Genomic DNA, 16281 nt, shown 5'->3' on the forward strand with positions numbered 1-16281 from the left:
GCCTCGAACTCAGAGATCCGCCTGCCTCTGCCTCCCCAGTGCTGGGATTAAAGGTGCACTTGCTGTTTTTGATGTGAGCTGGGCTCACTACCTTGACCCTCATGGAAGCTAGGTCTCCAACTCCAGTTGTAGGGCATCTGATACCCTCTTGTGGCTTACGTAGGAAGTAGGCACACACATATAGTGCATATAAACACATGTGCAATGTGCAAACACAACATGAAAATAAAAGAAAGCTGGTGGTAGTGGTGCACACCTTTGATCCCAGTACTTACAAGGCAGAGGCAGGCAGATCACTGTGAGCGTGAGACCTGCCTGGTCTACAGAGCAAATTCCAGGACAGCCAGCTCTATACAGAGAAACTTTTACTTGAAAAATACTGAGAGAGAGAGAGAGAGAGAGAGAGAGAGCGCTCTCTGTAGTCCAGGCTGGCCTCAAGCTCAGAAATCCGCCTGCCTCTGCCTCCCAAGTGCTGGGATTAAAGGCGTGCGCCACCACGCCCCGCAACTGCCACAGTTCTTAAGAGGTGCTTAATGTCTTTAATACTCTTATAAGAGACAGGTGTGGTAGTGTAAACCTGTAATCCCACTACTTGGAGAGTGGAGGCCAGCTTTGGCTGTACCTCAAAATATAACAATCCCAAATCCCAGGGGACTGGAGAGATGGCTCAGAGGTTTAGAGCTCTAGCTTCTCTTATAGAATTCAAGTCCACGTCCCACAATGGAGGCTCACTAGCACCTGTAACTGTAGTCCCATAGGATCTGAAGTCCTCTTCTGTACATGTAAGAAAACATTCATATACATAAACACACACACACACACACACACACATACATACACACACACACACACACAAATCAATCTTGCTGAGTGTTGGTGGCACATGCCTTTAATCCCAGCACCTAGGAGGCAGAGGAAGGTGGGTTTCAGTGAGTTTGAGGCTAGCTTGGTCTACAGAGTGAGTTCCAGAGCAAGCAAGGCTAAACAAAGAGAAACAAATAAATATAAAATAAAATAAATCCCAAACCAAACCCACCCACCCCTCAAAAACTCTGTCAGCTCTAATAAAAGCTTTTCACCTTTCTTTTTTTTTTCTTTTTGGTTATTTCGAGGGAGGGTTTCTCTGTGTAGCCCTGGCTGTCCTGGAACTCACTCTGTAGACCAGGCTGGTCTCGAACTCAGAAATCCCCCTGCCTCTGCCTCCCAAGTGCTGGGATTAAAGGTGTGCGCCACCACCACCCAGTGCTTTTCACCTTTCCTTTTTTTTTTTTTAAAGATTTATTTTATTTATTATATGTAAGTACATTGTAGCTGTCTGTCTTCAGATGCACCAAGAGGGCATCAGATTTCGTTATGGATGGTTGTGAGCCACCATGTGGTTGCTGGGATTTGAACTTCGGACCTTTGGAAGAGCAGTCGGGTGCTCTTACCCACTGAGCCATCTCACCAGCCCCGCTTTTCACCTTTCTTAACAGTTTTTGGTGCATTGAATATCTTTAGATCCTGATAGAGTGAATAGGAGAAGTAAAAATAAAAGAATACTTTCAAGAAATGTAATTTACAGCACATAGTAGTGTGTTTTAGTTTGGAAATACCCTAGACTTTTGGACCCAAAGCAAGTCAGTTTGTGGGAATCATATTTGTGACCTTCCTGATTATTGCGAGTACATTCATATTAACACTAATGCTGTCTGAAAGTCAAGCCATTAAGAATATATTGTCTTCAGTCAGTTTTAAAGTACTGGAGTTTAAATAAACAGGGACTTTGTGCCGTGGTGCCACATGCCTGTAATCCCATTCCTTTGGAGGCTGGGGCCTATCGATTGAGGTTGAGGTTAGCCTGGGCTGTATATCAAGACTGCCTCATCCCCTTCCTTGTGCTATAACAAAGGGCTCTGTATAGACATGTTTTGTTCTGGGTTTAGAGGCAGGCACATTTTAATAGAGGCACAATTTAGGTAGGATTTTGCTACCTAAATACTACTTTTTAATCTGTGTGGCCTTGCCTAAGTGACTTATTTTAGCTGTTAGTTGTGCTTCATTTTTATTGTCTGCCTGCAAGCTGCGGCTCAGTGTTGCCAGTGGTGCATGCTGTGGGTGCTCCTCTAGTTTTCGAGTTGCTGTATTAAGTAGACTGGTAAGTTCACATTATGGACTGCATATTTAATGAGGATACATACACAAGAGTGCACATTTCACATGGTTTCTTTTCTACTAGAAATCTTTTAGCCATTCAAGTCAGATCAGTTTTGTAATAGTTTGGCCTCAGGAAATTTTCATTTTTCCCAGAAGAGACAGAGACTGTTTTGAAAGCTTTTGTTTATCTCCAGTGGAAGGCTAGACCACCTCACTGTCACGTTTTCTGATGTTGTCCATCATACTCCTGAGAGGACTCGGCTCGCTTTTCAAGTCCTTCACGGTTTTGTTCTTTGCACAGCAGCAGCAGTCAAGTACCTCATAAAGGAAAGCCAGCACAACTAAGGACACCACAGTCACTATGAACACAAGCAGGATGACAAAGCAGGCAGTGTTCCAGTTGTCATGGAAAGGGTAAATCTGTTGGACTTGAAATCCAAGGTACTGGTAAACAGAGGTGGTGGTTTCATTCCAGTGCCCGGAAGCCATTCTTGAGACTCCAGTTCCTGTACTCCTGTTTGGAATCTGCACCATGGGAGAAAATGAATATGTATATAACCAGACTACCAGACGGGTGCTTTCAGATCTCAGCTCTGAAATTTCTTAGTAAATTTATACAGTCACTGTGGACTTACTGTCTAACAAAATCAATGATGGAAATACATGCAATTTTCTTTTGTGTTTTTACAATTAGTTATTATACTCAAGTTTTTATGCATTTCACTTATTATATAATATTTGTGTTTGGGATACACACACACACACACACACACACACACAAGATTTGCTTATGGAATTTACAGCTAACAAAGGGAAGAGCTGCCAGCTTAAAGCTTGGCTATTGCAGTGGTCAGTGAGCAATTACCTTTGACCATGGGAAGGAGTCTTGCCGTTCCCTTCTAGGCTCTCCTTCCCTTCTTTGGCTAGGGTGTTTTTGTCTCCTATTGCCACTTCTGTTAACTTTGATCTGAACCTAGAAATTGTAGTTGATATAAAATAACAGAAAAAGAAAAGCCAAATACTGCCAGCTTTCAGAATGAGGATAAAATAAACTTGCCTGTGAAGCGATGTTACTGTTGAGAGCATTAACTATGTCGATAATAGCCTTATTTCACAAACGTAAGTGACCCGGGGCTGAGTTTAGGGCTGGCAAGGTGGCTCAGGAGGTAAAGATGCTTGCAGGTGTAAGCCTAATGAGTTGAATTTGATGTCTGAGATCTGCCTTGTGACATGTGCACTAGTCTTTTCCCATGAGTAAAAATGCAATTTTTTTAAAAAAGTAGACAAATTAAACCCTTCAAGAAGTGTCAATTATTAATTTCATCAAAAAAGCTACTGAGTTAAATTTCTGTTTTTATACAAATAGGCTACTTCCTTGGTTCTTTTTGTTTTTTGTTTTTGTTTTTTGTTTTTTGAGACAGGGTTTCTCTGTGTAGCCCTGGCTGTCCTGGAACTCACTTTGTAGACTAGGTTGGCCTCAAACTCAGAAATCTGCCTGCCTCTGCCTCCCAAGTGCCAAGTCGTTTTTCTAAATTGTAGAGATGTCTTTTATGTGTATGTTTTATGTAAAGAAAATGTCAACATAGTACATAAGAGTATAATACCCTTGGCATCGTGGTACATGCCTGTGGTCCAGGTACCTGGGAGACAGAAGCAGTAAGAATGTGAGTTTGTGGGCAGCCTAGGCTACAATCTGGAGTTCCAGATGGGTCTCAGCTTTATAGTTAGACCTTTGTCTCAAAAAAGCAAAAAGGAGCATGTAATGAGCCTCTGCGTGTTCATATTACATCTTTATCAGTCGATGGACACTCTGTAGTTACCCACTTGCTTCTGTCACATGCGTCATTGCAAAGCAACTCCTAGACATTATTTATGTAGAAATAATTCACTTATCTTTTGTTTGGTTGCTTGCTCTTTCTTTCTTTCTTCCTTCCTTCCTTCCTTCCTTCCTTCCTTCCTTCCTTTCTTTCTTTCTTTCTTTCTTTCTTTCTTTCTTTCTTTCTTTCTTTCTTTCTTTCTTTCTTTCTTTCTTTCTTAAACAGGGTTTCTTTTGTGTATCTCTGACTGTGTTGGAACTTGCTCTGTAGACCAGGCTGGCCTTGAACTTAAAGAGATCTGCCTCCCTCTGCCTCTCTGAGTGCTGGGACTAAAGGTGTGTGCCACCGCTGCCTGGCTTTCAGTACTTATTTCTAAAAGATTGAGACTGTTTCTAAATACAAGCATGGTGTGTGCACATCCAAACTGTGAGTTCATATTGGTTATGTTTCTTGGTCGTCTTAGTAAAACAGAATTTTAAATTTTATAGTTATGTTACATAAGGTTTTAGTTTCTGTTCTAAATCAAGTTTGTTTTTACAAAATTTCATCTCTCTGACTAGCCTCTTGCTTACTTCCTATATTTTGAAGGCTTAGATTCATTATCTAAAGCCAAAAGTAAAGGCTTAAATACCTGTTCTGTTTGTATTTAAGACTTCTGTCTTATGGTGGTGCATGGTTATTATTCATTCTTCAGTGAGAGACCACAGGTTCAATGGGTGATAATGCAGTTGGATTTCTTTTGTTAGTTGAGGAACATATAAAGTTTCTTTGTCAGTAGGCGAGGCGTGTCACTCCTGGTGCATTTCATTACTTTCATTCTATATCTCTAGACCCGGGGTTTCAAAATTACCTTATCCTTGAACTGTTCCCTTGAGAGTACATTCCTTTTTTTTTTAATTAAAATAGATTTTTTCCATACAATATTCTGATTATAGTTTCCCAGCCCCATATGCCTCCCAGTTCTTCTCCAATACCCTACCATCTGGTTCCACTCCTCTGTCTCTCCTTAGAAAACAAATAATCATCTAAAGAGTGATAATAAAAAGAAGATAAAACAAAAACAAATCAGTAGTACAGAAAAGCCAAACAAGAAGAAGAGCCAAAGAAATAGCACAAGAAACAAATACAGAGACACACCCATCTGCACATACAGGGATCTCATAAAAACAAAACTAGAAGCTATAATATTTATGCAAAGGACTTGTAAGGTTAAAAAATAAAGCCCTGACCTAACATTATGAACCAAAGAAACCTGCAAGGATGTCATTTGAGTTCATTTTGTGTTGGCCACCTACTGCTGAGCATGGCTCGTCCTAGAGTGCTCTGTTTCCCCAGTGAGATTCCTCTAGAGAAAATGGGATTGTGGGTCCATTTCCCCTTTTAGTTGTAGGACCCCATCTGATGCAGACCCTGTGGAATGCATGCTTATGGGAAAGAACCAGCAGTTGCCTTGGGCTTTATGGTACCATTGCCTTATAATGCAGTGTTAAGTGATGCCTCTTGTGGGATGTGGATGCCCCGTAGGCTGTTACCCCACGTCTGTGTTGTCAGTGTCTTGAGTCTGAACAGTATGGATGCAAATGTACAAGTACTCAGAAACCTGGTTACATAGAGACAAAATGTAGGTGTGTGTGTGTGTATGTGTGTGTGTATGTGTTGGCTTTTTTAGTAAAGGCACATGCTTGTGCAGACTTCCCATGTGACTTTAAAATAGTATAATGTGAATATTCTTGCAAGGAGACCACAGATTGTCACAGTTGCTTTTATGTTAACATAAATGAGTTTTCAGATTCTTTTTGAAGAACAGAGGTAATAATGATGGATAGAAAGACTCGGATTTCAGGAAACTATCAAACCCAGGGCTAGGGGAGCACTCTGTCACTGTCTTATCTACTGACCCTAGACAGTGTACTTTCGTTACATATGAACATTCATACATGATTTGCAGTGACCATGGAGTAACAGAATGTTTACTGTGTTTTGCTGAAAGTGTGTAAGCAGTTTCAGAAGGAGTGCACACGAGTGGTGGTTTGAGTAAGAACGGTTCCCCATGTGCTCATCTAGTCAGCTATTCCAGTCTCCAGGGGTGTCATGATTAGGGTTAGGGGGTGTGGCCTTGTTGGAGGAAGTGTGTCACTGGAGGTGGGCTTTGAGGTTTCAATAGCACATTCCGAGGCCCAGCCAGGCTCTTTCCCTGTGGATCAGGATGTAACTCTGAGTTATTGCTCCAGTACCTGCCTGCATGCTGCCATGTTCCCCACCATGATGATAATGGACTAACCTCTGAAGCTGTAATCAAGTCATCTATTAAATACTTATGTATGTGCTATGACACTTTGCCACTGTGCACAGTGTTGAAGCTGATGGGAATTCAAAACAGTGTTGCTTTAGTTCCCTTCTGGACACCCGAAACAAGTAAACTTGTATAGCAGGCCTCACTGTCCCTTCAGTTAAGTGTGTGCTGCTCCAAAGTATAGAAAAGCTCCAGTAGGCTTTGTGTGTGTTAGTTTTTAGGTAAAGACTACATCTTATGGCAATGGATTTGGTGTACTTAGCACCTGAAAGAAGTACACCATGCGGTTGTCCATCTGGACTACACTTTTCAAATTAAAATTAAATTTGTATAAAGGAAGTGCTGTAAGCATGTTATAAAAACTGGGAGAAACTGATTAAAAATACAACCAATAACAGTCTGTACTTTGTGGATCCCCCTTTATAATTTTATTATAGAAATGGGAAGCTTGAAAGAAAATCATATTATTATTATTATTATTTATTTATTTATTTATTTATTTGTTTGGTTTTTTTCGAGACAGGGTTTCTCTGTGTAGCCCTGGCTGTCCTGGAACTCACTCTTTAGACCAGGCTGGCCTCGAACTGAGAAATCTGCCTGCCTCTGCCTCCCAAGTGCTGGGAGTAAAGGCGTGCACCACCACGCCCAGCGAAAATCATATTTTTAGTTAGGTTTTGTTTTATGTTACTTTTGCTATATTCCTTGTACCTGTTTTTCTATCATTTTCAAAAGGCCCCAGTAGGATATTTATGGGGATTGGTTTTGTGATCCTGGATCACCAGATTAGAAATTATGATTTAGCTCTAGTTATGATGAAAATTGGTAAATTAAATTCTCTGGCACTTTTAAGCACATCACTTTGAAATATGATCAGTTAATTGTACTACCCTTTAAATTATAGAACCACTAATTGAGTTCAGACTCTGAGACTCTGAGATAAGGTATACTTGAAAGATGATGAACCTCCATGTATGCTAATAATAGATATAGACTATGAAAATGTAGTCTGTTAATGAATCTTAAGGCAATTTGAAATTTTAAACTGTAAATTAACTGTTAATTGTTAGTTATTTTTATATTACTTGGCTCCCATACTGTATGGTAAGCAGAATGGTTTCTAGGTAATTAACCTGCTGTGCCGAACTTGAGAGGTCTAGTATCTTGTTACAGCAACCTTTTGAGTTTTTGAAGAGGTAATCTGTCTGTGTAACCTGAATGCTAAGAACCAGAAGGAACAGAAATTATGAAGAGCAGAAGTTAAAAATAAAAGAACTAAGAGTAAATACACTTAGCGTCCAGGTGAAGGAGAGGGTTGGACATTTCGATTGTTAAGTACTTGCTGAACCAGCACCTACCAAGCAGGACTCACATCTTCACATGCTGTGTGCACGAATTTGCATGATTATGAGCTGGGAAAGTAGTTGTACTGAGGAGAGTCGCTGTTCTACCTTAGCCGCTCTCCTTAGGACACATTTAATTTAAGATGTACTTTATCAAAAAGACTGAATTTGTATGTATCAGTACCAGTTTAACAGTAACCTAATTACTTTACATTTTTGTGTGGCTTGTAATTTAAGGACGTTTTAAAAGATTTTTGTTTGATAGCATGGCTTGTATTGTAAGATTTTACTGTGAGGAATTATTTTAATTAAGATGTTAGGGAAATCTGACGACTTATAAATTATCTCTGCTTACAATATAATATGACTCACATAATGATACATGTTAAAATTTTTTATATAAAAATTATAACTGGCATTTTCTTTGCTTTCTCTACATTAGTACTCAAAGTCAAATATAAATAATTTGAATTATCTTCTCCTTTGTTGATATACAAGCTTTCTTGTAACTGCTTTTTACCAGCCAATATAATTTGTACATATAATCAGGAAGCTTTAGCCAAAGGCTTTGCTATTTTAAATTTTTTTTCCTTTGAGAAACATCCTTTGTTAAGACAGACCAGACTGCTGAAATAAATTTGCTTTGAGAAAATGAAATTAGCAAAGACTCAGGTTAAACATCCAATGCTTTTGTCCTACTTAAGGTCTGGGTGGAGGTCAGACTGGTAGGAAATGTAATGAATTTCCATTAAGGCACAGATGGTAAGGATGCTTATCAAATAGCATGAGGCAGTCGGCATTTTCATGATAAAATCTTACCAAATAATGGGTTAATACATTGTTTTTACATCTTTAGCAGGCATAGCGCTTTCTGGCTTTCATGGTAAAATATTTTCCTACTGCTTTATAAGGGTATGAGCTACTGAATAAAAAGGATCAAATAAACCTACCTCTTGTCGGGAAAGATGCTGTTGAAGCGATGGTACCGTCTGTTTGTAATGCGGTCTGGTGCACAGCCAAGATGGAGCTGTGCTTCTATTGGTCCGACGTATAATGCAGCTGACAGTTTCCTCTGTGCTCATTTGCATAAGTCCTGCCGTCCTGAGGAGTAGATCATTCATAAACTTGAATAGGGTTGTCTGAGCTATCACCTGTCACCTCTTTAAATTTTTTGTTTGTTTGTTTTGTCTTGAAGCTAATTTTTCACATGGGAACAGTTGCTGATTTCCTAATTTTTTTCCCCCTCTATAAAATTTAACATCTCGCTGTGAACAGTGTAGTGCTAAGGCTAGAACATAGTCTCTAGAGGTAGTTACCTAGGAAACAACTGCTCAGGTTAACCACTTTAGTAAAATGTTAGCAGGAAATGTGCATAAAATCTCATAAGTAAGCTTAAAAATAAAACTGTTTTTTTTCAATATGTTCTAGAGTTATGAACACTTGTATTTGGGAGAAATTTTGAGAGAAAAGTAATATTTTAGTTTTTTTAGTTATAGTAGAGTTAATTTAGGTGGGTAATTTTTTTTCTAAATTTTAAGATAATAGACAGCTTTTATGTTTTTAATTGGGTCTAGTCCAACTGGCTTAGCTGTTCATTATTTTTAGTTATGGTGAAAAGAGTTTGGCCTAATCATAGCAGAATCAAGATTTACTTTTAATTAAGGGACTAGTAAGAGCTGTGCATGGTGGTGCACACTTGCAATCCGAACATTGAGAGGCAGAAGCTGGCCCGTTCTGTATAGTGAGTTCCAGATTACATACTGAGACCCTGTCTCAAACAAACAACAAAACCCCACCAAAAATCAATCAGTGGAACAAACAAACCAGTGGGAGATTGGGTAATTCCTTGATATATATAATCTATTTATCTATATATTGTTTATATCTATAGATAAATCATTATTTATAACCTCTATAAATACATAGATAAATCATAGTAAAGGTAAATAAAAATGTATAGGTAAGTCATTACATTAGTTTCTGGAGCTATAGCTCCTAGCTATAGGAGCTCATAGAAATGCCCTTATTATATTGCAGGAATCATTCAATAAATATTTGAATGTTGACTTTGATTGATTGGCATTGACTTAGTACTAGGGACATTGTGATAAACAAAACCATATGTGGTTCATAATTGATCATTTGTTTGGACTTTTTAATATACTGTAATATATTGTGAATTTTTTAATTTTAGTTTTACCAGTTTTTCTTTTTTAAATACAGTATTGTAAGATAAATTTAATAACACTAATTATAATTAAAATGCTTGTCTCAACAGTACGGGCCTATCATCCAGCTACTCAGGAGTCTGAGGCAGGATCACAAGTTTAAGAGCAATCTAAGTAACTTTAAAAATACTTATTATTTTATGTCTATGGATGTTTTGTCTGCATGCATGTCTGCACCACATGTGTGCCTGGTGCCCAGAGGCTGGAGGCAGGTGTCAGATCCCCTGGAGCTGGAGTTACAGGTAGTTGTGAACCTCTGTGTGGGTGCTGGGAATGAACCGTAGTCCTCTGCAGAAGCAGTGAGTGTTCTAACCACTGAGCCATCTCCCCGGCACCAGACTAAGTAAGTTAATGAGACTATCTCAAACAAAAAATAAAAATAGGGCTGGGGTTAATTTAAGCTCAGTGGTAGAATCCTTGTCTAGGATTTGTGAGGTCCTAGGTTAATGTCTATTTATGGATGTCTTTGTTCTGACAAAGTGGCCTATGTCAGATGGAATAATAATGTGTAAAGATCTTATATAGGGCAGTGTTCAGGGTTTACAGCTTGATTTAAATCAATGCCTCATTATAACCTTCACAATTTGTATGTTTGAAAGAGAGCAATTAGAGCTAGGGTGGTGGTTGACTTGTTAAAATGCTTATGGTGCAAGCAAGAACATCTAAGTTCAGATTCCAGCATCCAAATAAAAGATCCTGGCATCCCAGTACTGAGGAGGTGGCTACAGGAAGATTACTGGGGCTTGCCAGCCATTTGGTGAGCTTCAGGTTCCATGAGACACCCTGTTTGGGAAAATGTAGGGGCAGGAGGGCTGGCTTAGTGGTAAGAACACTGGCTGCTCTTCCAGAAGATCTTGGTTTGGTTACACACATGGGTGCTCACAACTGTAACTCCAGCTCCAGCCGTCTGATGTCCTGTTGTGGCCTCAGGGGGCACCAAGGCATTCAAGGGGTAATAGGCAAAACACTCATACACATAAGACAAAATTTAAAAATAAAAAAGCTAGAGAAGCAGTTGAGGAAGACCAACCTCCCCCCCACATAATAAATAAAAGAGGAGAAAAAAACCTCTAAAATCGATCCCCCCCCAAATGAGGATTAAATGTGAAAATCACTTAGTGTGATGTTTGACAGATAATAGGTACAATGAGAGTTACTATTATTAAGTCTTTCAAACGTCTTGGGGAAAATAACCATATAGTTAGTATTTCATAACTGAACAAATGTTATTATTTTTGAGACAGTCTCTTTTGTAGTCCAGGCTAGCCCTGGAGTTGCTATATATTATATATGTGTGTGTGTGTGTATGTGTATAAAACCTTAAACTTTTTTTTTTTGTTTTTTTTTGTTTTTTGAGACAGTGTTTCTCTGTATAGCCCTGGCTGTCCTGGAACTCACTTTGTAGACCAGGCTGGCCTTGAACTGAGAAATCTGCCTGCCTGCGCCACCACTGCCCGGCTGACCTTAAACATTTTGAAAAATATTTTTTTTTTGGTTTGGTTTGGTTTGGCTTGTTTTTTTGGTTGTTTTGGGACAGGATTTTTCTGTTTAGCCTTGGCTGTCCTGGAACTCACTCTGTAAACTAGGCTGGCCTCGAAACCAGAAATCTGCCTGCCTCTGCCTGTGCGGGGATGAAAGGCGTGCGCCACCACAGCCCCACACTGCAGTTTTTGAAAAATATATATATTTTTTAAGTTTATCTTTTTTTTTTTTTTACTTATTTATTTATTTATTTATTTATTATATGTAAGTACACTGTAGCTGTCCTCAGACACTCCAGAAGAGAGAGCCAGATCTCGTTAAGGATGGTTGTGAGCCACCATGTGGTTGCTGGGATTTGAACTCCTGACCTTCGGAAGAGCAGTCGGGTGCTCTTACCCACTGAGCCATCTCACCAGCCCGAAAAATATTTTTTATGTAATTTTTATGTCTGTATGAGTGTATGCCATGTGTGTGTGAATGTCCTTGGAGTCCAGAAAAGGGCATTAGATTTCTTGGAGCTAGCTAGAGTTACAAGTCGTGAGCTGCCAGAAGTGGGCATTGAGAATTGAATTCATGGCCTCTGGAAGAACAACAAACAGTCTTGTTTTTATATTTTATTTTATTTTAAGATTTATTTATTTATTATATGTAAGTACACTGTAGCTGTCTTCAGACACACCAGAAGAGGCATCTGATCCTATTACAGATGGTTGTGAGCCACCATGTGGTTACTGGGAATTGAACTCAGGACCTTTAGAAGAGCAGTCGGTGCTCTTAACCACTGAGCCATCTCTCATACCCATTTTTTTTTTTTTTTGAAATAATAGATCATTTTCCTTTTCTTCTTTCCTCTCTGTCCCCTTCCATGTACTTCCTATTTTGTGATCCTCCTGCCTCAGCCTACCAAGTTCTAAGATTATAATTATGCTACCACCCCTGGATTTTGAAGCAGTGTAAGTAAAGGCAGATCAGCAGATCAGTAAGATCAATAAGGCAGTCTTTTCTTCTTTTTTTTTTTTTTGGTGGGGGGAGGGTGGTGGCTTTGTAGACCAGGCTGGCCTTCCCAAGTGCTGGCAGTAATACATTTTTAGTGTTGCTAGTTTGGGAACATAGTATACGTTAATGTGCCAATTGAGTTACTTTTTTCAAAATGATAGGCTATTTCTAAGGGAAAATTTCAAAGGACATTGTATTTTAGTATTAAAAGAAAGGAAACATGCAATAAAGACTTTTCACTAATTTCAAAGGAGTATTATATTACATCTAAAAACTTGTTTTGGATCTCTGACAATTGTTGTATTTGGCTGTGGTTGTTCTAATGCAATCTTTTGTTTAAATGGTTATTACTGAGTGGATGCCGGCCAGAAATAGCTTCCCCGTCTTTCCTTATTTAACCACTCTCTCTGTGGACCATCCAGGTGGAAGTGTAGATCTGATCTGATAGCGTGCTGATAGAGTGTGTGCTTCTGAAATTCTTTTCTTGAATTTATAATGAAATTTTTAACCCTTCTGGCTGTGACTCAAATGCATTTGTGATACTGAGATGGCATTAGGGTTTTTTCTGTAGGGAGGCAACACAATGGTAGATGTTTTGAAACAACACATAAGGATTTCTGAGAGGAGAGGGGCAAGAAGGGAGGCAGATGAAGAGGAAATTGTAGGGAGATAGATACCAGTCTGACTATTACTCATGTCTTGTGTTTATAATATTCTCTCGTCTAATTATCGGAGGCCTCTAGTCAAGTTTAAGGTAGGAGTGGAATGAGGCATACGTGTTTAGAATTGTCTTTTGACTTGGGTGTGATGGCGCAGAGCTTTAATTCCCGTTGAGGAGGTTGAGGCAGGTGGATCTTCATGAGCTGGCGGCTACAGTGGTGTCGTAGTGAGACCCTGTCTCCCACAGACAGCAGCCACAGGGGATCAGTGTCTGGGCTCGTGCTGCAGCCCAGTGTTAGGGGGCCTGAGTTATCCAAGGCCCTGAGCTTGCTTGCCAGCGCTCTCCTTCCCAAGCTAGATTTTAGTGCTTTTAAGTTACATTTAGCATAGGGTATGATGTAACCTTATAATCCCAACACTTTTGAACTGAGATGGAGGATGGTGAGTTCAAGACTAACCTATAGCCGGGCGTGGTGGCGCACGCCTTTAATCCCAGCACTCGGGAGGCAGAGGCAGGCGGATTTCTGAGTTCGAGGCCAGCCTGGTCTACAAAGTGAGTTCCAGGACAGCCAGGGCTATACAGAGAAACCCTGTCTCGAAAAACCAAAAAAAAAAAAAAAAAAAAAAAGACTAACCTATATACATAATGAGACCCTCTCTCTAAAAAGGGTAGGTGTGCGGTGGGAATTGATAATTCAATGCACATGCATGAATCTTATGAATTTTGCCAAAACAAAGCAGGATAGACTTCATTAGATGAAAAAATTCAAAGAAGAATATTTATTTTCACTGCTCAAATCATAACACATTATATGAAATGTTAAAATAATTCATTTGAACTTCATTTGCAGATCATAACAATGGATCATTTAACTTGAAAGCTCTGTCTGGAAGCTCTGGGTATAAGTTCGGTGTTCTGGCTAAGATTGTGAACTATATGAAAGTAAGTACTTACATAACGAGTCATTTCTGTGTGACTGAAGGGGAATTAGAGCTGGGTGTTCAGAAGCTAGACGTTTATATAACAGAGCCAGGAGTTAGTAAATTATGCATTTTAGTCTGTAGGTTATTTTATGTTGAGTATACGTCAAGAAAGATGTAATGCTTACAGCCTTTTGTCCTTTATTAAACTGGCATTCCAGCAATGCACTTAACTAAATCTAGTTGACGTTAGAGTCCAGTATACAACTTAAGCTCACCATCTGCCCAAGCAATAGAATGGAATGCTTTTTCAAGATATTTTCTCTATTCATCTGAGCAAATGAACACATACTTGAAGCAGATGATGGTGACTGGTCTCTGCTTGGAGAAGAAAGTTAGAGAATCAGTCCAGACCTTAGTAAGCACTGATGCAGAAGAGTTAGAAGCTGCGTAGCTGGCTGTGTTTGAGTTTCGTAGTTTGTACTTGATCTCTAATAGAAAGATTTTAATTTCTATTTCTCAGTATCAGATGATAGTAAATTTTGACTGTTCCTTTCATCTATTGCCCTATGTGTAGAACAATTGTTAAAATCTACTACTGATAGTAGGCTAACAAGAAGGACCGTCCTCCTGGAGAGTTGTCAATCAGTTGAAGGAAGTTGACAGTGCTTTACAATCTAATTAGCTCTTTAATTTTACTTTCCTTAGTAATATACAAATAAGTTAGCAGATTTATTGTGATGGCGAACCTTCTGATTTGAGCTGCTTTGCAATTACTGATAAAGTTGGTTAGGATAGGTTGGTTGTTTGCTTTGTATAGACCAGTCATCCATCCCACATGGAAATGAATGTTGTTGTTTTATCTTTGTTGCAAGGTCTGGTGTATGGACTTTGTAGGTGACTACTGTGTCATGATGTCAAAAGGTTGAATGTGCCTGAATTTACGCAAAAAGCCTTGCAAATTATGAGTGGAAGTAGGCCGTATCCCTTCCCTTCTTCCTTTCTCCCTCCTTCCTCCTTAAGGCGTGTTTTGAAAGGACAGATGTGCATATCTAATAGAAGGTAACTTGTAAACTGGCAAGTTTTGTCAGTTGTCCTCTCCCTCACCTTTAACTTCAAATGCAAAATAGGTAGATAGAACATCAAAAAAGCTTGTAATAGACTGCTTTAATTGCTCACCAAAAACCGTGAAAAGTTCAAGGAGCATTATAGGGGAACTGAGATAGATACAGTGATTGTGTAGTTCATTGCTGTGAAGAGACACCATGACTAAGGCAACTCTTATAAAGGCAAACATTTAATTGGGACTGGCTTACAGTGTCAGAGGTTTAGTTTATTATCATCATGGTGTGAAGCATGGCGGCGTCCAGGCAGATATTGTGCTGGAGGGACTGAGAGTTCTATTTATCCCATCTTGATCTAGAAGACAACAGAAGGAGATTGAGTTCCATAGTGGGCAGAACTTGAGCATAGAGGATGTCAAAGTCCTCCCCCCAGTGACATACTTCCTCCCAAGGCCACATCCCCTAATACTGCCATTCCCCATGGGCTAACCGTTCAAAAACATAGTCTATGGGGGTCTAACTATTCAAATCACCACAGCGATTTTACAGCAAGAAGTGAGAACCTGGGAGAAAGTGCTAGCATGAATGTGCATGTGCACACACACACACACACACACACACACCCCAGACTAAAAAGCACACAGAAAAGACAGATGTAAGAACTTTGAAATCAAAACCCAAGAGCATTAGGTATGGGGTTAAACTGTTCAGTATATGAGACCCTGAGATGGTCATTTATCGTAATCTGGCAATTTAAAACAGAAACCGAGACAAGGTGGTTAGATTATTATTGGAACTGTTTAGGAAGTAGAGAAACTCGTCCATTTTAGAAGATTCCCCCCCTCTCCCCCGACACTGGGTTTCTCTGTGTAGCCCTGGCTGTCCTGGAACTCACTTTGTAGATGAGGCTGGGCTCAAACTCAGAAATCCGCCTGCCTCTGCCTCCCGAGTGCTGGGATCAAAGGCGTGTGCCACCATGCCTGGCAGAAAAAATTTTAAAAGTAGCTAAAAGAGATTTTTTTATCGTCTAAGTAAGTTTTAAAAGTACTTGGAGCTGGGTTGGAGCGATGGCTCAGCGGTTAAGAGCACTGACGGCTCTTCCACAGGTTCTGAGTTCAATTCCCAGCAACCACATGCTGGCTCACAACCATCTTTTATGAGATCTGATGCCTTCTTCTGGTATGTCTGAAGACAGCTACAGTGTACATAAAATAAATAAATAAGTCTTTAAAAAAGGAAAAAGTCCCAGGAGCTGCCCTCCAGATTGCCGTATGAGGAATGCCTTGTGTATGAGATTCTAGGTACAACTATGAAAACCACTGCTTCTCTTTTTTTTTTTTTTTT

General features: G+C 39.5%; 2 protein-coding genes across 6 annotated transcripts in view; one reads left to right on the forward strand and one right to left on the reverse strand.

Moving 5' to 3' along the window:
• Gtf2e2 (general transcription factor IIE subunit 2) overlaps nucleotides 1-16281 on the forward strand; it is a 46857-nt gene that overhangs the window by 8909 nt on the left and 21667 nt on the right. For all 5 annotated transcript variants that reach the window (XM_021169635.1, XM_021169636.1, XM_021169637.2 and 2 more), the window contains exon 3: nucleotides 13804-13895. In XM_021169635.1, the coding sequence (XP_021025294.1) occupies nucleotides 13804-13895 (92 nt within the window). The remainder of the gene's footprint in view (nucleotides 1-13803; nucleotides 13896-16281) is intronic.
• On the reverse strand, nucleotides 2143-8653 carry Smim18 (small integral membrane protein 18). The gene is made up of 2 exons (XM_021169641.2): nucleotides 8537-8653; nucleotides 2143-2661 (listed from the first exon to the last, which is right to left on the reverse strand). The coding sequence occupies exon 2, from the start codon at nucleotides 2623-2625 to the stop codon at nucleotides 2338-2340; it is 288 nt and encodes a 95-aa protein (XP_021025300.1). The 5' UTR covers nucleotides 2626-2661; nucleotides 8537-8653; the 3' UTR covers nucleotides 2143-2337.

This window comes from Mus caroli, chromosome 8, assembly GCF_900094665.2.
Source record: "Mus caroli chromosome 8, CAROLI_EIJ_v1.1, whole genome shotgun sequence".
Taxonomy (NCBI): domain Eukaryota; kingdom Metazoa; phylum Chordata; class Mammalia; order Rodentia; family Muridae; genus Mus; species Mus caroli.

Bases quoted from the DNA above. Each gene is read 5' to 3' on its own strand.
- Smim18 (XM_021169641.2), bottom strand. From the start codon at position 2,625: ATGGCTTCCGGGCACTGGAATGAAACCACCACCTCTGTTTACCAGTAC.